Below are 15,411 nucleotides of genomic sequence, written 5' to 3' on the forward strand. Positions count from 1 at the left end.
CTGGAACAGGATCATCCCATGCAAAAATTATTTGCTAGGTGGCAGCTCTGACAAAAGGACCTGAAGTCCTTGTGAAACACAAGCCGAGTGTGTGGTGCACTTCTGCAGTATCGACAGCTTACCTTGTATTGGGTGCATGAGCAATAGCATAGCCAGCAGGTAAAGAGAGAGAGTTAGAGTTCATCTGCTTGACACTTGGGAGGCCTCATCCAGAATGCTTTGTCCAACCTAGGGTCTTTCAGTACAAAAGAGACACTGACTTTGACAGACTAGAACACGCCCAGAGGATGGCCACTAAAACTTCAAGATGATGAAGAACACAATGTATGAGACAAGAGGATGAAGGAAAAGGATTTTTCAGCCTGAACAAGTGGAGAGTATGTGAAAATCTAACAGCACTGTTTAGTTTAGGAAAGAGCCAGAATGGAAAGAGGATCTTTTCATAGACCCACAACAGGAGCAGAGGAAATAGACATAATCTCTAAAATTCTAATTTAAATTGGACATGAGAATAAGGGTAGCTGGGAACCATGACAGGATTCCAGAGAGACTTTAGAATCTCCATCCATGGAGCTATTAAATTTTTAACTGGGCAAAACTTTGAGCAGTCTGACACAACTTTGAAGATATCCATGCTCTGAGCAGGAGTGGGCCTCAAAGGGACTGGACCATCCTTCAAAAGTTTACATCATTGAAGCTTTTTCCTGGCCAGGTCCTGCCATGAAATTGATATAGCTATGTCCATATAAAAGGAAAGGATAAAAGGTAAGTAGATAACATCTATCTCTGAATGAAAACTCTGGAGTGTCACTGCTTTAGTAATTACAGTTTTAAATAGTGTCAATTTTTAGACAGTACATTAGTACACTTACATTTAGGGAAAAAAGCACCTCAGAATAAATTTATTTAATCTGCTGTTTGTATTTAAAAGATATTTTGTTCCTTCATTTTTTACCTCTGCAAAAAGGAACTGGAAAATCCCACGATGCGCCGTTCCCAGGACTCACAATACATGTCAACATGGCATGGCCTTCTAGGATGTAACCAGAGATACAGCTATATCGGATTTTATCCCCAATGTTGAATCTGGTTCCATGAAGTACTCCTTTAGGTATTTCTCCTGGGTTGCCACATGTATGACTAGGTAATACTGTCAAAAGAAAGAATGGAATACATTACAGTTAAAATTTGCAGAAAAAATAATAAATACTTGCCCAACAGCAATAATTAACTATTTGGCTTTGGTTGTGGTGTTTTGGTTCTTTTTTTCTTTTTTCTTTTTTTTTTTAAACTGTATTTCTTATACAAATAAGGTGAAATTAGGTTACGGAATCTACTTACACGAAATATTTCAGTTTGTAACAGATATCATCATTTTCAAAACTAATTTCAAACTCAGTTCTTGGTTTAACAGTCCTTCAATTAAGTTCTTTACAGATCTATTTTCTATCAAAGTATCCTACATATCTTGCTGCATTTCTTTGAATTAAGTGAAAGAACTTTTTACTTAATTCTACTTTGTAAATATTGCAAAGATATTCACACAACATAATTATGGATGTGGGCAGTAGAAAGCTCTTTAAGTACAGTTTTCATTTAGGTGGTGAAATAGCAGTTTAACAGAATCCAATAATTAACTGTTCTCTGACAGTAAATTAAAGTCTCAAATATACAAAAAAGTTTGATTTTCTTCTTAGTTTCAAATTAGTTCAAGTTCTAGAAAATAAATTAAGTCAATATTTGTTAAAAGAAACAGAAAATATGAAGGAAAACTAAGCAGTGACATTGGGAAAATATGAATGGACATTTTTATTGCAGAAACTTACTACCATTTGTAAATATTAGTTATTTGAAAGACGTTGTCTGAACAAGTTACCATTTTAAAGATTATACTTCTCCACCTACAAAAAAACAAAAAGTGTAGGGAAGGAGGAAAATGGAATTCGTTTTGTTCTCAAATTTCTTTGAAAGTTTTTAATGGCACACCATTCCTTTCATTGAAGTAGTACAAATATTAAAATCCTTTAATTTCCTTAGAGAAGAACAAATAAGTACAGGGAGCTGAAATGAGTAATGAACAGAGCACAGAAGATAAACATGTGCATCAAAGAAATGGTGGTCTGAAAAGCTCACATATAATTCAGGTGTCATCTCAGAAGCCACAGGTTTGATGAACAAGTTCTTTCACCCCATACTTCTCTTTTCCCTTACTCTACCCATCTGCAGATTAAACATAACCATGCCAACCTATAACCTGCATGTTGAGAGGATTAGTTACTCAATACAAGTATATCCTTAGAATGCTGTAAAGCGTTATATCAATATATCAATATCATTCTCCATTATACCACATAAGTTCAATTATTGAATGCACACCCTTAATTCATTACTCAGTTAGTCAAAGTAGCATTTAAATGATAATAATTACACTTAATTTACAATGCAAATTATACAACAAAATTTTGAAAAGGTCAAGAAACATAAAAATAAAAAAATTAAAAGAGAGAACACTGTCACTTACAACACCATTTTATGATAGAAATACCAAAATAATTCTATAAAATATTAGCAAGGGAACAAAAATCACCTAACACTCTAATGAATTATGAGTTAGACATATGTTCTACTCAAGTTGCAGATCAAAGATCTAAGATTTCTTGAATTATGGAAACTAATTAAGGCTGTTTGTAAACAGCTATCCAAAGTAGAAGCAAACAATATGATACCTGGCTTATTTTATACTGTTTCAGCAGGCTTAACAGACTAGGCTATTTCTTTGGATGTGCTCACTCACATTGTTAAAAAAGTCAGTGTTTGATTCACATATATGAGAAAGATTACATATAAAATAAAGTGATTACATATAAAAAAAAAAGACATCAGAATAATTGGAATAGAAGAAAGATACTAATTGGTATTCCAAAAAGCTGAAAACAATGATATATTATAAGCTACAGCATGTACTGCTATATGTTATTACATGTTTTTAGCACTATGAGAAATGCTACCTCACTCTTTTCAAACTTTCCCCTTTTTGCTGCCTTAGTCAGGATAGGTTAACACAGGCATTTGTTCAATACAAGTCAAACAAATAAAAACTTGTTACCTCCTTTGATACAGCAGAATACCTGGATTTGAGACAAGGATCTCTTTACCTTATTTTCTAATCAAAACATTTTTACAAAGAACTGTAAATTGAAGTAGTTTCATCAAAAGATCCGATGCATGCAGCAAAAATTTATACAATCCAAAAGCCAGATTTTATTTTTATGAGACGGTGTTCTGTCAGAAAAAAAAAGCATTATTCAAAGCTACTATGATTTTTGATCAACTACATTCCTAAAGAAAGACATCACAGAAAATCTGTATCTGCCATATAAATAACAACTGTCGCTGGCTAACTGTTGAAACTGTATTGCAGCAAGTCAGTCTTGTATCTGTGTGAATTCTTCTACTATATGATGTTTACCTGCATCTTACCACTATGAGTTTGTCAAGAACTCCAGAGAAAATGGTGCTTGACATCCTGAAACTGGCACACACTTTACAACAACCTCCTAAAACCCAGGAAAAAAATGAGTGATCTGAGAATGACAGCCATACTCAATAATACATGTAATAGTTCACTGGATTTCACTCCTTTTCAAGTTCAAGCATTCAACTACATTATTTATGTGCTTTTCTAAAACTTTGATGAAGTATATTGAGATAGACACAGTTTCATCTGCACAGACTTCACTGCTTCTAGTCTAGACCTAAGATGAATTAGCCTTTGAAGGTTCCTAACAGTGAAAAAAATAGTTTAATCTTTGGATTATGAGAATTCTAGCTGACCAAAGCTATCATATGCATCCATCAAGCTTTAAATTCATTGCCAAATTTTCAGTAAAAGACCCATATTTGTCTGTAGAGTCACTGAGGTCTACTGTCAATAAGATTGCAGTCACAGGATCTTGATTCATTAAATAATTTGATGTTCATTGCATATTAAGAACTATTATAAACTATACTGCACTGAAGCACTTAAGATAATGAATTTTTTATATAGAACTAACATTAGAGTGCTCTCACCATGCTTCATATCCTTTTTTTTTTCACCCAAATCCTTTCCAAGTTTGGAAAAAAAAGTAATTACAGTGTTTGAAAAATAATCTGTTTAGTCTTTGTATTTAGTCTTAGCAAAAATATGCAGAATGGGATAGCCAAGGATATCTTTCTCTGATGATTTTCTCCTCAAGTGGAGTGTCTATCTTCACCATTCTGACAGACATAAAAACCTATGTAGTCTTCACTTCCCAGCACAGATCAATCTGTAGCACTGTTTATTAATTAAGATTTATTAGTGAAACGTACTCATATTTAACAAGTTACTCATTCTTAGGTGGCGTGTATCGGGTTATTTATTTACACAGCCTTTTCAAGATTCTTTCTAAGGCTGAACTCTATATATATTTGCAACACAGACCACATAAAAGAATACTGACGGCTGTTTAAACATAGATATCCTTTGCTTTCACTTATGAAGAGTTTCCTTCTTTTTTTTTTTTTTTTAATATGTTAGACTTCATCACCTACCTCTTTCTGATTTATCATAACAGAGAAATCACCTAAAATTAAACAGCAGTGGTTGATAATGGAAAAAAAAAAAAACGAAACCAAAATATAAATGGTAGCTGTCTCTGGACTGAATAAACTTTTGAAGGACTGTTCCACCCAAGTTTTCTTACTATGGTGTCCACACTAGAATGCAAGAGTCTTTAAATATGCAATAACAAGTGCCTAAAGTTTTTCATGTGTTCATTTAAAGCAGTGCCACTGCCACTTCATTACATAACAGCTACTGGCAATACAATGTCCTGATTTGGTAAGATTTTTTCTATTTTGGTTCAAGAGGTTAAGTCAAAAAAAGATACTTTCTGATAAATCCTGATGGATTTGAGGTCTCTGGTAGCCCAAATCCTATTAATTGTTACATGAGTAAGACATCTGGATTTGACACCAGTTATAAAACTATGAAAATTAATTTTCCAACCTTTGCTTCAATTAGTATTCAGAGGCTCAATTTGAAAATAATTTTCAGGAGAAATAACTGATTTCTTTTTTTCTCAGATGTCATCGTCATCAACTAGATTGCAAAGATCGCCTAGAGGCCTTAGCAGCAAAAAGCTCAAACTGCTTATGTCAGTTAAAATCTCAGTTTCACCCTTCCATGAACCAGTTGCTCAGCTTATATAGGCCACACACAGTAGCTGGAACTTGCCAGTAACAATTCAGAAAGCAGCTTAATACCAATTAGGAAAAATAGGAAGGGGAAACAAGAAAGAAAAGGAACTAAGTAAATGGTTTTCCTCCATTTATTTCAATATCTTTACATGACTTTACAAGGATATATTCATTATTTTTCCTGTTGTTACTGAAACAGCTGAAAAAGTTTTCCAAGTTGCACTTAAGTTTAGCCAAATGCAAATGTGCTGACTTTTTGTGGTTCCATAGTCCCTCTACTACAGACCCCTAAGTATTTTCTAACATTACCTTAAATTGGTGGCCACAGGCAAAATAGCACACAAAAGAAAAAGGGTAAGAGGAGGAAGTCAGATAGTCCCTTGATACCAGTGACAGCTTTGGAGTTACAATACTGGGAGGGACTTCAGAAGCTCTGTGGAGAAAATTAGGGTTTCAGAAAATTTCACAGCATATGTCAAGATGTTCAGCAGGTATGAGGCACAGCCCATGATATCCTGTCCACATGGCTACAGTAAGAGTTGCATTTTGCCATCTCGTGCATAAATAGGAGATATACATTCAACTGTATTTACAGAGTTACAGAACAAGAAAATAATTTTTGAGAAAGGTAGTAAGTATACTCATTATAAAAACAGAACACAATAAGCTCACAAATAGGAGATGAAAAAAAGCTAAATTCTCTTGCAAGAATGGCACTGAAACTGAAGTCTCTACTCAAATTCAGAAAACATCTTCATTTCAAAAGGAACTCAGTATAAAAATTAACAGTCTTTCAAAAAAGAAAAAGTACTGTACTGAACAAAGGCTGGACTTAGATATTTATGGATACATACATGTAAAATTATTTAATAAATCTTTCTTAGAAAAAATATAGAGCTTTATCCAAGGTGGAACTAATGAAATTTCCCTTGAAAAATTAATTCTAAAGAATTCTGTAAAACTATTCTTGCCATTTATACCTAGAGAAAGACTACAAAATCAATATATTTGATTTTTTAAAAGTTTCTAATGTCTTACATTAAGCTACAGTAGATTTTGACGTTTCTTTTTTAAATAATTCTAAATATTGACTAAATTGGAAAGTATATAATATTTCACTGTCAGTTTATTAAACAATGTTGTCCTTTCTATTTCCAGGAGCTATGTACCATGAATAGTTAGTTGATCTACCAGCTCTGATTTTTGTTAGCATGAAACACTGTAGGTGTACATAGGTCATTTATGAGAGGGACAGTAACATGACAGAAATGAGACAGTGCAAAATTTTCAAAATTCTTTATTCTCAAGACAACATGGTCTTTATTATACTCTTCACAAAATTCTTTATTATCAAGATGCAACATGGTCTACAAACTTTCTTACATGGAAATGACAGGTTTTGGAAAGCAAAAGAGACAAAGAAGCCAGAGCATGTTGTCCAAACCGTGTCTGTTTAGGTTATTGTTATTGTTAATATTATTATTATTATTATTATTATTATTATTATTATTATTAGTGAGAAGAAGAAGAAGAAGAAGAAGAAGAAGTTTTAAAAGCTTTTTGTCTTGTTTAAATGGAATTTTGTGTATTTCACTTGGTCTTCATTGCCTCTCACCTTGCCAGTCCAAAAAAAAAAAAAAAAAAAAAAGTCAAGCTGCATCATATCTTTACCCGTACCCAGCAGGGGATTTGCACAACTCAGTAAGATTCCCCTGAGCCTTCTCTTCTCCAGGCTGAACAATCCCAGATCTCTCTTTCCTCAGGTCAGATGTGCCAAGCCCTTAGCTGTCTTCATGGCCCTTTGCTGCACTCAATTCAATATGTCCATGTCTCTCTCTCATATTGGGGCCCCAGACCTGGACACACAACTCCAGGTGTGGTCTCACCAGTGCTGAGCAGGAAAGAATAATGGACTCCCTCAACCTGCTGCAGGACTCTGCCTAAGACAACTTCAAATGCTCTTGGTCTTCTTTGCCACAAGGACATATTGCTGATCCCTGGTGAACAAGTTGCCCCAAGGTTCTTCTCTGCAGAACTGGTCTCTTGATTACTGGTGTCTGGGGCTTTTAATTCCCAGATGCAAGACTTTGGATTTCTCTTCATTCAGCTTTATGAGATTTCTGCTTGCTTATTTCCAGATCCTTTGAAGATCCCTTTGAATGGCAGCCTAACCATATGGTATATCAGCCATTCTTCCAAGTTTTCTATTACCTGGAAGCTTGCTGAGCATGCACTCCATTCTCCAAGTCATTAAAGAAGACATTAAACACCCCTGGGCCCAGTAACAGCTCGTTTTGTACTTCAACAGTCATGGACCTCCAGCAAACTGAGTATCTTTTCCAGGTTTTAACTTTCAGTTCAACAGTAGATTGGAGGAGCTGACATGGAGTCACTAAGTGACTCATGCACAGTTTTCACCTTTATTTACTCCAAAAATGAAATGAGGAAATTTTTCTCAACTCAAGAATCACAAATAATCATGATCAGAATCTACTATTAGAAGGGTAGTACCAAATTGTTTGTCATTGGCACATGTGCACATACAGACACCCATACAGACACAACTAACATGGGAAAGCTTTAGTCTGCAAGTTACCTAACATCAAACTTACATCCTTCTTAAAAATTATTTCATCAAAAATTACTGGATTCCATTAGGCTTACTCTAAGGGAAGGAAGAGTTCACTCAGAAACAAAAACATGCAAAGTGCAAGTTCATGGAATACCTGATAATTAAGCCATATTTACACTACAAGGTGCCAAATGCAATGTTCAAGGGTCTATGTGGCACAGATATGTACATATTGCAGCATCCAACATGGGCCTCTATCTGTTGGCAACTTTTTTGTTCAGACTGTCTTTGCTGGGCGTACCTGCAATTTTTTTTTCTGAAAATAATACAAACAAATAAAACAAAAACCCAAAGCCTTATTGGCTGACAGAAATAAAGCTGTTATGTTTATTTTATGCTATCTTGTTTTCGTACTATCCCAGGATCAGAAGAAATCTCTTTCCTGTTAGATGCTAATTTCTGTATTTCTGCATACATAAACCATTGCAATATTTGTTAGATAAAATGCTTAGATTGTATCACTTTTGAAAGATACAGCTTTCTTGTTTTACATGCATTTACCCAGCTGTGTCTGTCCATCTCTAAGGATGTGCAAAATTGTATTGGATTGAAAGCTATGAAAATCATTTAGGAGTATACAGCAACTTTAATACATTTTCCACATTAAGATTGATATTTTAATTTTCTTTTGCAGGTAATAACCAGAGATTGATGGATTTTTTATTTAGTGTGTTTACTTTTATTATGTAATAAATGTCTTGCTGTTGGTTATAAGACCATAAAAGTCAATATCATACAAAGAATGCCAGAAAACTCTCAAGTTCAAAGACAGTCTGAAGTTAGAACTAAGACCTTCTATTTCCTCATATTATTTTCCTCATATTATTTCCTCTTATTATTTTGCCTCAGATGTACTACACACTTTCCTAGGTGAACTGAGATCAGCAAGCAATATTTCAAATTTTTACATCTCTCTTGAAAGAGGAGAACAAGTGGAGCATGACAGTCAAGGCCAAGGCTATAAAAAGTATTTGAGGCTGTGCAAAATTTATAAACAGAAACTTTGTCAGCTATCAGAAATCAAAAGTAATTAGTCATTCTCTTAAAAATATCTAAAGAATGCCCTTCCATCTCCTCAAAAATGTTCAGTGCATTCTATGGTCTGTCTTCCAGTTTGTCGGTACGATGATCAGAAGTCTATGCAGTATCTGCCCTTTGCATTGTATACAAATCTTGTAGATATACTCCAAATAATGCTTATTAAATATAATCAAAATGCTTTATGTTTCAGCAAAATACATTCTAGAAGAAAAATATCTTTAAATCTGAACAGATTAAGCTTAATGCAAAATATCTAATCTCCTGTATTATTTGATAAATACAAACTGTGGGACTTGTTGTATATACCACATGTCTGTTCTCAAGCCTAACTACTTAGAGGTCGGGGAAAACCTCATAGGACTGAAAGAGAAGAAAGGAAGTAATAGCAGATTAAATTTGGAAAAGATCCACTTCAGTAATGGATACTCTTCTGATGATTTAATAGAGGCTTATCTTCAGCTAACACCAGCATGCCATCGTATCTGCAGACCCTCATTACTAATTAAAGTAAGGCAACGGTGTTTCAAAACCCACTTTTTTCTCTCTTTTTCTCTCTTTTTCTCTCATTTTCTCCTTCTTTCTTTCTTTCATCTTGATTTGCTGTTTATTAAGATTACAAAAAAGCCCAAGGAACAATTTGCACCAGCACCAGGAGTGCTCCTTGCTCTGGCTCAGGCATTCCTGAGACACTGTGGTGGCTTTTAGCAAAGCTGGACTGTGGGGTCCTGCAAGCTTTCCAGAACTATTCTCTTGTGCTTAACACTTTCATAAGTGGCACTCTATTGCCTCCAGAGACTTGAAACTTTATCTTGCTAACAGACAATCATGTGGCAAAATTTTGAAAGGAATTCAATATGACTTACAAGCCTCTTGTCTGTGCCTGCAATTGAAAATGAAAGGAATTAGGACTTGTAGTTAGGTCCTGAAAATGTAGCACAGCAAATGTCATAGCCACTAACTTTTTCTTCACATCTCTTACTGATACGGTGTCAGGAAAAAAAGACTCTGTCCTGCCCTTGTCCCTGGTCAGTGGTAAGAATTGTCTTGCACACAGTTTAAAACCAGACCAGGAGTCTGTATGGATGACAGCATTGAAGTTCTCAAGTTCCCGCCAGTCCATGTCCTCCTAGTTTCCTGAAGGAATGTTGATGGATTTTTTTCCTCTCTTAGTTCAATACTTTGTTCTGTTGCTGTTGTTAGAAATTCTTGTGATAACAGAAATTCAGCAGCACCTTTTTCAACTTTGTCCCCATTTGTTCTTTGAAATGGCCTCCACAGAAATGGGAGTTATGAAGACTTTTGTCTGGTTAGCATTTGCAGGCTCATACTTCAACAAGGGTGACATGTAACATGCTCACCACTTTTGCCAGATGGGAAAATAGCAATATTAGGGCAGGAGAAGGATTTGCCATCTCAAAAGTTTCAGCTATAGAAGAATTATAAATAGTTTGCTACCTAGGAAGTCCTCAAGTAGCATACATTTCAGTGTGCAGCACTTTGTGGACCTAAATGGAACAGTGAGTATTTTGCACCCCACAGCTTTAGCCTGTGAACAGTTAACATACTTTTGATGAAAATACCAGTTTTAATCTGAATTTAGAAAGGTGAGAGTTTATAATTTTTTATCGTTTAGATAACTTCAGAGGGAAGAAAAGGTTCCCAAATTAATTGGTTTTATGCATGTCTCACAACATGCAACAAATGTTTTCCATTTAACCAGCCAAGGTGAGGCAGAGACTGCTCTTTGAAACAGCAAATTCTGTCACAAAACCTCTGTTTTAACACAACAACATGATTTTCTGTTGCTTATTCTCAGTGCTGCCTTGCACTGGTTTCTTTTTTCCTATAGTGGCTTACACAACCAACCTCCAACACACATGTAATTGCATGTTTGGCAGGATGACGAAGCTGCAGTGGGTAACACTGCTGAGATGCTTGTTGGCTGCTGTGTGGGAATAAGAATGAAGAGCATCAAGAAGAAAACAAGTTCAGAGAGCAAAATGAACTATATTATGAAACCATAATCCAAGGTTTCTTAATGACACCTGCTTTCTATAAAGTTACTTCCTTGTATGCCAGGTAGAACAAATACCTGGTAAAAGGGGTCATGCACAAATGGGAGGAGAAAGAGAAACAAGAACAGAAAGAAAGTCAAAACCCTACATTTTCAATTTTACATTATGTTTTTCTTGGTACCCTAATTAATCAGAAAAAAAGAGAGTATTTTAGGGACTGAATAAACAAAACCTTTAATTGATTTTGATTTTGGTTTGGGTTTTTTTCCTAATTTTTTCCCTCAGTAAAATGAAGTAGCATCTTTAGAACTTCTGAAATCTCTGTCATGTAAGTACATATTTTAGCATGTATTTATTATGTGACAATAGGTGATATTTCTAGAAATGATCTGTCGCCCACCAGGCAAATCCATACTAAAGTGTTTTTTGGTTTTGGGGATTTTTTTGTAGTTAGTTTTGACATAAGAAATCTTAAAAGCTCCTTCAAAAGCCATCAAGCTTGACTTATGGCAGGCTGATGTGCCTATATCCATTATGTATGAGCACTCTGCTAAAAATCCTTCTGCACTGATGGGACAAGGAAGCAGGAATCTGGAGAAAAAATGTTACTTAAATCCACTGCAAACCTTAACTAAGTACTGTGGTGTTAAAAATGCTTCATTTCGTTTGCATTCCATATTAAAAGACAATTATTGTCAAAGTTGCATGATATCCCTTTAACTAAATACATAATCAGAAAAAGGAAATAAAAATATTAAACCACAAATATCACAGGTTCAGTCTTCTTATGATTACCTGTGGTTGTTCCCAGGAGAAGAATGAGATTGCTAAGAGTGAAACCTATAAACATTGTTTGATAAGTAATAGCTTTGCAAGGAACTGGAGAGTGGCAGTGAGTGGACAGATTTCTCTGGACACTTCCTCTGAAACACTTGGTGTAAAATTCCCTTGAAATTTCTAAGGCACTTGGCTCCTAAGGCTTGAATTTTATTTGAGTTCGATCTCAGTGATTCTTAATGAGTGAAGATTTCCCAACCTGTAGTTAAAAATCACAACTGCCCTTTTTATTTAAAATCTTACTCTCAAACTCATTCTGCACAACTGACCTTTTGGAGTCCACAAAAATAACACTCTGCACCCCACTAAAGTCTATACTGGTCCCATTTGTAGATTATTTGATCAATAATGGTCTAATCAAAACTTACTCTGTAGAGGACTAACTCTCAGGACCATCTGGATCTGGAGATGATGCTAGATTCTCATCTACCTCTTCTTATGAGATGCTGGCTGTTACTGACACAGACAGACACAATTAAAGAAAATTCCATGCTTTCTCCAACTCTGCCATTCTTTTGGGACTACAACACCACCAAAGTGGTAAAAAAACCAAAACAAAACAGAAGAAACTCGCTAACTCTTTGCAATGTTTTTATGTACTATGACATTCTGTCCACTTTGGTTGTCATTGTATATTTTAACCATAAGCTCAAAACAGCACATAGAACACCAGAAGATATTTTCATACACCTCAGTTTTGTCACAATCTTGGCAGCAAAATTAGTTTTGTGGCTATTTAAACAATGAAGCCATCTGTGCGGCTGATGCCATATCAAAGGAAGTTTACTTCAATATTTGTTCAATGTGCATTTAAAGAAGATTGTCTACTATTGTTTGTGTGAAAGATTATTTATGTAAGCAAGGGAAGAGAGTTTAATACCAAAATTGTCCCAGAACTCATTAATTTAATGTTTGTTTCTGTAGTACAAATATGGAAGGGGGTAAGGCTGTTCTCTAAATCTTAAAAAACCACAAAGTCTCCTCTGCTCAAAGCCCCAGAAGTCTGTGTTCCACTGGGGATTGTGTTGCACTTCCAGAGACTTTACATACATGTGAGTCACTAGATCAGGATAAGGAGACGTGATGACTACACTGTACACTAAAACTGAACGGAACTGGGGCCAGCTGGCACATTGTTATTGAACTTTCTGAGCCTGCAAAACAGGATGGCTGTGTCCAGATTTCCTGTTCGGAACAGTCACCAGGCTGTACCAACTTCTGAATCATTCCCAAGAGTTCTTCAGAAAAGTGCTATTTGGCCTAAACAAAACTCATGCTGTGATCCATCCAACAACAGTATAGATGGTTGTCAGTGCCTCTGCCCACGTCCTGACAGGGGGTATATTCTGGTGTAGACAAGACACTGGGACTTTATTGACTGCTCACTCATCCCAGACAAGGAAAAACAAGAGTGTCAGCAGCTACTGTGGTAGATGGAACTAAACGTTTGGATGGCTGTGTGATCACTGTTTTATCCCTTTGCTGTCAGAGAGCACTTTGCTCCTGTTTAGTTTATTAATAATTCTATGATACATCCCACAGTGAACAGAAAGAAGGACTAAGACCATCTTTCCCTTTACAGTGATCATGAAGGGGAGAAATCATAAAATTATCTCTGCTGCCATCTCTGATGGAATAGGACAACCTTCTCACATATAACCAAGAAGCTTTTTGGGGTTTGTTTTCAACATAAAGCTGTCCTCACCTGCTTAAATATCGAAACAAAACAAAATTAAAGAACATAAAAGAATATCCCCACAGGATATGAAAGAATGAAGCAAGGATAAAATCTGCACTGTACTGATAGTAAGGATCATATCTACGCAAATTCAAAAGACTTAAATAGATCAAATAGGCTTTTTTTTCCCCTAAGGCTTTCATACGACTCTGTTGCCTGGAGATTTTAACCTGTTGAATAGCTACCTAGGGCATTTCATGGGTTTCTGAAGTCTGAAAGGCACCAGTTCTTGCTGCACTGCCCCTCTAAGGTGTAGCCTGCCACACCAATTTGCCTCACATAAACCCTCGGAGAGAAAGTGATTTTATGTATCTCTCTACTAACACTAACCTATTAATTTTTCTCCCCAAAAAGCGGTTCTGTAATCTGCCAGCTGTTAAATGACAGAGAAGTGAAAGCTTTATATTCATTCAGTAATCACAGCAGCTCTTTTTTGCTAAACCAGTTTTCAATTTACAAAGAGCTTGTCAAGGTGATAGGTAACATCTCAAGAGACACACACACTGTGCCTTCATCATTCACCTACATTTTTAATGTGGTTCCAAGGCTGGCTGTGAAATACCTCCCAATAATATAAGAACTCTTTACAAAACCAACAAAATAGTTCAAATTATTAAGTGCCAGTTCAGCATCTCCAATATATGGCACTTTTGGGTATTAAAAATCTTCATGGTTTCTGACAGTCAGAAAACCAGGTTTAGAGTTTGTTGGAACATATTTTAGATGCTGAATGCTGAAGCAATACAGGTATACTAATAATGCTGTAAGAATCACTACACATTGAGCTGCTCCTCAAAATACTTTCACTAAGAGCTAGAAAATAGTTTACTAAATGTATTTTGGAAAACCTATTCTTATGGAACAGAAGCAATGTGGTAGGAGTTTAAAAAATTGTGTCTGACGCAAGTAGGTAACAGTACAGACATTTTTCTTGGTCTTACATGACATACCAAAATCTGAAGGAAAATTCCAGAATTTCTGTTTTAGATGTCCATTTCAATTATCTTACTGGCAAAATTAAGTGGCATGGAAGAGCACCTTATTTGAAAATAAAGCATTTTGAGTTTTTATATCTCACAATTACTAAACCTTTTTTTCTTGAAACAGTGAGTGAGATTTAGAAACCCATGGGTTTGTCCTTCATTTGAAGCAAGTAAGTCCCAATGCAGTGTCATACGTGTACTCATGCTTATTTTTAATCATAAGTGTTTAGCCAAAGAACTCACAGTCAGAAATTCAAATAATATACAGACTAGATAGCTAAATCCAGGACATACAAATTGTAAAAAAATAAAATTGTTTAAAAAGTGGTTGTTAAGAATCAAGGGGACATTTTTCTTTCAGTATTTTCAATTATCAAAACACTAGTATCACCGATGATCTTTGTGAACAAAGGTCTCCTTACGAGAGTTACAGACTCCTAGTGGGCAAAGTATTTCTGACATTCTCATGGGTAAATGAAATACAAATGCACAGAGAAGCTGGTTATAAAGGTTGCCCTAGAATCAACATACTTCAGGGAAGAATTGTGCAGTCAAAGCATTTTCTTCTGACTGATCCCACACATCCCCAGATAAAGGCAATTTAATACTACCGAAATTTAAAGTCTCTGCTTGTAACAGAGTTCAGGCATTTACAAAGAGAGTATTATTTAAAACTCTTTAGAGCACTTAAATTTAGTTATGGGCACAGTCTGCAACCCTTCCCACCAGCACGCTGCCAAGCTAGTGACAGGCTCCAGATGTCAGCCCAAGCACCCCAAGAGCATCCTCACCAGAAGGTCTGGCTGCTGGGGCTCAGGGCTTTTCCAGAGAGCTCCTGCCAGCACTGCTGATGTACCAGCCTTGATGTAGGTCTGTGCCCATCCCCACAGCTCTGTCCGCCCATACGAGGGCTAGGCCTGTCACTAGCCTCAACCCTGTCCT

General features: G+C 35.8%; 1 protein-coding gene across 2 annotated transcripts in view; it reads right to left on the bottom strand.

Annotated features, from left to right (window-relative positions):
• Nucleotides 1–15,411, bottom strand: part of CSMD1 (CUB and Sushi multiple domains 1) — a 1,116,713-nt gene that overhangs the window by 532,077 nt on the left and 569,225 nt on the right. For both annotated transcript variants that reach the window (XM_032104597.1, XM_032104596.1), the window contains exon 4: nt 956–1,150. In XM_032104597.1, the coding sequence (XP_031960488.1) occupies nt 956–1,150 (195 nt within the window). The remainder of the gene's footprint in view (nt 1–955; nt 1,151–15,411) is intronic.

The sequence above is a fragment of the Corvus moneduloides genome, chromosome 3, assembly GCF_009650955.1.
Source record: "Corvus moneduloides isolate bCorMon1 chromosome 3, bCorMon1.pri, whole genome shotgun sequence".
Classification (NCBI taxonomy): Eukaryota; Metazoa; Chordata; class Aves; order Passeriformes; family Corvidae; genus Corvus; species Corvus moneduloides.